The sequence below is a fragment of the Nematostella vectensis genome, chromosome 11, assembly GCF_932526225.1.
Source record: "Nematostella vectensis chromosome 11, jaNemVect1.1, whole genome shotgun sequence".
In the NCBI taxonomy this organism is placed as follows: Eukaryota; Metazoa; Cnidaria; class Anthozoa; order Actiniaria; family Edwardsiidae; genus Nematostella; species Nematostella vectensis.
Window position 1 is genome coordinate 3469257 of NC_064044.1, and position 6490 is coordinate 3475746.

The following is a 6490-nucleotide window of genomic DNA, read 5'->3' on the forward strand; positions in this document are numbered from 1 at the left end:
TATACCCACCACACCCATCCATAAGACCTTTCAGTAGATCAGGTTCTTGTATTATACCCAACACACCACTCAATAAGACCTTGCAGTAAATCAGGGTCTTGTATTATACACACCACACCACTCAATAAGACCTTGCAGTAGGTCAGGGTCTTGTATTATACCCAACACACCACACCCATCAATAAGACCTTGCAGTAGATCAGGGTCTTGTATTATACCCAACACACCACACCCATCAATAAGACCTTGCAGTAAATCAGGGTCTTTGTATTATACCCAACACACCCATCAATAAGACCTTGCAGTAGATCAGGGTCTTGTATTATACCCAGGACACCACACCCATCAATAAGACCTTGCAGTAGATCAGGGTCTTGTACTATACCCAACACACCACACCCATCAATAAGACCTTGCAGTAATCAGGTTCTTGTATCATACCCAACACACCACACCCACCAATAAGACCTTGCAGTAGATCAGGGTCTTGTATTATACCCAGGACACCACACCCACCAATTAGACCTTGCAGTAGATCAGGGTCTTGTATTATACCCACCACACCCACCAATAAGACCTTGCAGTAATCAGGGTCTTGTATTATACCCAACCCACCACACCCACCAATAAGACCTTGCAGTAGATTAGGGTCTTGTATTATATCCAACACACCACACCGCTCGAGTGTGGCAGAGTAGGAATGATTAGGTCACCATTATCATGGAGTAGGACTACCGAGTAGGTCAACAGAGGACCTGATATAAGGAAAATTTGAACAGAGAATTCGGAATCCCTTCTAAGGCTGTGTGCCTTTTGTTGGTCCTTGTGGTGGTGAATTGGGCCTCTAAGGTGAAGAAATGTATATTTTATTATCAGAGCTTTCTTTCTAGCTCTCGCAACATATAGTTTCGCGGAAAGAAACAATCAATATATAAATTGCTCATCTATGCAAATGCGTAAGAAACTGTATCCTAGCTTATTCTCACAAGTAGTATCGAAAATATGATGTATCACCTTTTATTTTTTTCCAAATACTTAATTAAAAGCATTTATAGAGCTTAATTACATGTCATATGTTTATGCTTAAGGAGTTTAGGAAATCAAGAAGCACTTCAACTTTAAGGGAAGGGTTACCTAGTGCATAGGGGGTGGCCCCCCCTTCTAGCAGCCAAAATTACCGTAAATGTATGAGGCATTATTTAAAATACAGGAGAAAATGCCTTTAAAGGACCTTTTGGGTCCCCTTTTGTTAAACATCCTGGCTACGCCGCTGTAGTGGAAATACCACATTCACTTTGACATCACATGGAAGGAGGGCGGCTTGGCATATTTGTTTTTTGTGGCTTGGGGTTCATGTTTCTTTTGGTGGCATCCTGACAATTGTCCCAAAGGAGGTTATAATTCTTTCCTCCTCGCTTGACAAAGTCGCTAACCGTCTCGCCCGGAAGTCCATTTCGACCTAAAAACAAACACAAAGTTCCAATTATGTTCTAGGTACCAGGCCGGCGGAGAGTGACTGATAACTGAGCCACTATTTTTGTTTTTAGATACTAAACGGTGATGATTTTCGACCTTTTTTGCGTCTGGGTGAGAGGTCCCCCTTTACGATGCTTAATGTGGAGGGAGGGGGAAGGCATATCTCCCAAACTCAAGAAAAAGGTATAAGGTCATGACCAGAGCAGTGAACACAGACACATGAAAAGGTTTTGAAGTTTGCTAAGTAAATTTTTTCAACATTCAAGCTGTGTTATAGTTACTAAGGGCCCTAAATACATCGATGTTGCTACAAGTTTGTAATAGGTCACTTACACTTGGAAATCACGTGACTTCTTGGGTGGTAAACGCGCGCGCCCAAGCTTTCGGCGGCAAAACAACAACATGAAAAAGCAAGTTTTTCAGCGCTAACGGATCATCTAGAAGCTTTCTTTGTCAGAAAGGGATTATTTGCATTGAAAGATTTTAATAAGGCCGAAGCCCTTTCTCGAGCGCTATCCTCTTCAGGGCAAAAAATCACGCCGCAGATAAAGAGTAGTCTCCTTCGCAGCCGTTCTGGACTGTCACGCTAGTCGAAGCTTTTCTGCGCTAGATACTGGGTCACTCTCCTCTGCTATCTAGAACAAGAACGGGAGAGAACAACAACGAGAGAGAGAAAGAGAGAGAGAGAGAGAGAAGAGAGAGAGAGAGAGAGAGAGAGAGAGAGAGAGAGAGAGAGAGAGAGAGAGAGAGAGAGAGAGAGAGAGAGAGAGAGAGAGAGGGAGAGAGAGAAAGAGAGAGAGGGAGAGATGCAAGTGTCTGGCCACCCTGTAAGGTCTGTAAGTGTCTGGTCACCTTGTCTTGGGTAACCCACCATCGCCATCCGTATACTCACTGTCTAGTTTGTCCCAGTTAGGGGGCATTTTATTCATCTCCACTACCACCGTGTCGCTGGCTATACCAAAACCCTTTCCCTTGTGCACGAGATACGTTTTCCCTGAAAGGAGCAAATAGCACAATATCAAATCAATTGAATTTTCGTTCTCAAAGCTCTTATAGGTCTTGGTTCTAGTCTACTGAATTCAAGAGAACAAAGATGATTTATGGGTTATCATTAAAAGTTCATAAATATCTTGTACTGGTACTGCCGGAGTTTGATGCGAGTAGATATTGATCCCCATTAAGCACAGGGGCGGATCCAGACCGTCTGTTTACAGCGTTACAGCGCTTTTTTTGGAAACATGACAGCATTTCCCTTGGATACATCCCCTTTCAAACCCAAAGAAAACAAAAAAAAACATACTCCTCTCTATCATGTTTTCTTATTTCTATTTAAGATCGCCTAATATTGGGTCGTTATTTTTTTTTTTTTTGAAATATTTTAAGACTGAAAATGTTCGAAATTTCAGTGATAAAGATATGACACAGTATTAGGAGAAGAATAACATACATGGCACATAACAATAATATTTATGCTTGTTATTATATACACAGCATTGACAACATTGAAAGGCGGATCTAGTTTTTTGCAAAGGGGGGTGGTGGGTTTGATTAAAAAATTTTAGTTATTATTTTAACCCCCCCCCCCCCCCCCCACCCACCACCCCATCTCCCTGTAGATCCGCGACTGACATTTCATGCTGCTATCTGAGCCTCGGCATGTTGGAATGTTCTGGCATGTGTCCTGTGTCTGAAGCAAAAAAGGAAATTTAAGCGGCATTGTCGCCAGTTTACTGCCGGAGGGCCAGCGAGAACCCCAACCGACATGAGACAAATAACAGAATCAGAATCTTTTTCAATCCTCGCTATTTAACAGGCCATCCGCTCTAAATTATCAGTCACAAAATTAAAAGAAAGTGAAAGTTCCAACAAACACACTGCTTTCACAATTTTGAAATATTTCCCCCCTTTTTTTCGTAAAAAATCATAGGAGATTGTTATGCAATCGACCGGAAGTAAACTGCTGACAATGCTTCTTTGCCTTTTGTCAATCGACCACAGGCAACCCAAAAGTATAGAATAACGGGAGTACGCCGGGGCCGTAGTACACTTTACCGCTTTTTGTTTCGACAAGGACGCCATCATGCTTGAGTGGCCCGATTTTTTTATCAAAACCCTGTAAAGGCCTCTCGTATCGAGTCACTTTCGCCACTTCCTCGTTGTATATATCCGTGAGTTCGGCCTGGCTTTTGGCCGAGTGTGGCGGTCTGAAACATGAGAAAAACATAACTTTAATCAAAGAATAAGAAAGCTATCGCTTGAAGTATATAATATATATATTTCCTAGAGTAAGAAAGCTGTTCTTTAAAGTATATAATAGACTGATTACCTGGTTGGATTGGGTCTAGAACTTGAACTTGATCCTGAGCTGCGTGGCGGGATCGGAACAGGTTTCCGTGGCGGGACCGGAACAGGTTTCCGTGGAGGGACCGGAACGGGGTTGCGTGGCGGGACCGGAACAGGTTTCCGTGGCGGGACCGGAACAGGTTTCCGTGGCGGGACCGGAACAGGTTTCCGTGGCGGGACCGGAACAGGGTTGCGTGGCGGGACCGGAACAGGTTTCCGTGGCGGGACCGGAACAGGTTTCCGTGGCGGGACCGCAACGGGTTTCCTTGGCGGGACCGGAACAGGTTTCCGTGGCGGGACCGGAACGGGTTTCCGTGGCGGGATCGGAACAGGTTTCCGTGGCGGGACCGGAACAGGTTTCCGTGGCGGGACCGGAACAGGTTTCCGTGGTGGAACCGGAACAGGGTTGCGTGGCGGGACCGGAACAGGTTTGCGTGGCGGGACCGGAACAGGTTTGCGTGGCGGGACCGGAATAGGTTTGCGTGGTGGGACCGGAACAGGGTTGCGTGGCGGGACCGGAACAGGTTTCCGTGGAGGGACCGGAATAGGTTTGTGTGGCCGGACCGGAACAGGTTTGCGTGGAGGCGAGACACGTGACGGGGTCTGTCTGCGCGACGAGACCGGAACAGGGTTGCGTGAAACGACACGTGACGAGGTCTGTTTGCGTGACGAGGCCGGATCAGGTCTGCGTGACACGACACGTGACGATGTGTCACCAACAATCATAAGCACAACCAGCGCAACTAGCACCAGCTTGAGGTCCACCTTCATGTTGCTATCGAAATAGGGAATAGTTGGGTAAACAGGCAATGCATAAAATAGGCGCGTACAAATGATTTGCTGGGGGGAGGGGAAACAGGGAATAGTTGGGTAAACAGGCAATGTATAAAATAGGCGTATACAAAGGATTTGCTGGGGGGGGGGGGGGGAACAGGGAATAGTTGGGTAAACAGGCAATGTATAATACAGGCGTATAAAAAGGATTTGCTGGGGGGGGGGGGAACAGGGAATAGTTGGGTAAACAGGCAATGTATAAAATAGGCGCGTAAAAAGGATTTGCTGGGGGGGGGAACAGGGAATAGTTGGGTAAACAGGCAATGTATAATACTGGCGCGTAAAAAGGATTTGCTGGGGGGGGGGAACAGGGAATAGTTGGGTAAACAGGCAATGTATAATACAGGCGTATACAAAGGATTTGCTGGGGGGGGGGGGGAACAGGGAATAGTTGGGTAAACAGGCAATGTATAAAATAGGCGCGTACAAATGATTTGCTGGGGGAGGGGAAACAGGGAATAGTTGGGTAAACAGGCAATGTATAATACAGGCGCGTCCAAAGGATTTGCTGGGGGGAGGGGGACGATATTATATTTGACGATCCTTGAAATGAACCACTTTAGGGGACCAAAGGGGAATGCTCGCCCACTCTTTGTAGTTAGGTGCGCGCCTCTTATAATAATAACATAATTCTTCAACACACTTTCATACATAAAAACTTGTGATCAAATTTACTTAATAAACAAATATCGAAAATAATAAGTGTAGAGAAAAGTAGAGTAAGTACGCAGCTGCTTTGCTTTGTTCTACAAAGGAGTTCTTTTGTCTCTATTCTTCTCGTTCTTTGTGTCGAGGTGCGGATATTGTTCATTTGCCCAATCAAATTCAGCTTGTAAGAGCTGCGTACTGACCCGAAAAGTATGTATAAAAGCAAACCTAAAACTAACAAAAGACGACGAAGCTCAAGAAAACCCATGTTTTAAACCCATAAAGTTTGTTAAAGTAAACAGTGTATAATCATATAAGTTTCAAAGATCTAAAAGGAATTAAAAGTGGAAATCTTATGACGCACAATCCTACAAAAGTGGCAAATGTTCATGTAGTGTGCCAGGCATCTCTTCGGAAACTCTCGCAGCGTTTTTGTTTTGTTTTGGAATTCTCTCTTCCCCCGAAGATTTTATCCTCTCTAAACGGACATGCTAAGTACTATGAAGCCCTTTCCTTTTTCCGGAGTGTAATTATTAGTTACCTTTCGTAAGGCTCAGCCTGTGTTTTCTCAATGTAGTTTTTCTTCTTCTCCCTGTGAAACTGCACGAAACTCAGTTTTATGCGTATTTATAAAGGCAAGAGTCTATAGCGCGTTAATATACATTAGAGCGTTAATATATTAATCCTGACCAATAGAGATGCGAGAGAGTTGAACTCGAGGGCAATAACTCGAGTTATTCACTTCCTCGAACGTTGAGGAATCCTATGTGTTATACGTGCTATACTGGCTATATACTTGCTATACTGGCTTAGTACAACCGACAAAACAAGACTCTAATCAAGAATCATTTTCCTTGGATTCGCTTCATATATATTCACTGTCGTGATTTTACACCATTTTTACTACGATGACCGGATGCTCTATACTCCGAGCAAATGCTTAATCATTTGTCAAGATTTAGAGCATATGTCAGAAAAAAAAATGAAATATCGGGCAGGGAACCATTCAGATGGCATTCTATCTCTCTTAAAGAACCAAACTATGCTCATACCCAACATTTAATGATAAAAAACATATCTTAAACTTTATCTACAGATATTTATTACCCACCGCTAGCGAAATACATAAAAAAGGGCTTCTGCCAGTAGGGTGCGCATCTGTTTTTTTTCTCTAATATTGGAAAACTTT

General features: G+C 43.9%; 1 protein-coding gene across 2 annotated transcripts; it reads right to left on the minus strand.

The window, feature by feature from the left end:
* Positions 1-1001: 1001 nt before the first annotated feature.
* LOC5519152 (vegetative cell wall protein gp1) lies at positions 1002-5981 on the minus strand. Of its 2 annotated transcripts, XR_007314105.1 has the most exons (6): positions 5843-5981; positions 3803-4594; positions 3529-3680; positions 3078-3163; positions 2369-2470; positions 1431-1459 (listed from the first exon to the last, which is right to left on the minus strand). XR_007314105.1 is itself a non-coding variant. In XM_001639077.3 (5 exons), exons 2-5 carry the CDS (start codon positions 4588-4590, stop codon positions 1302-1304), a joined length of 1200 nt encoding a protein of 399 aa, XP_001639127.3. In that variant the 5' UTR covers positions 4591-4594; positions 5843-5981; the 3' UTR covers positions 1002-1301. The 2 variants fall into 2 exon arrangements, 1 of the variants encoding a protein (XP_001639127.3); XM_001639077.3 differs by lacking the exon at positions 3078-3163 and having other exon boundaries at positions 1002-1459.
* Positions 5982-6490: the final 509 nt, after the last annotated feature.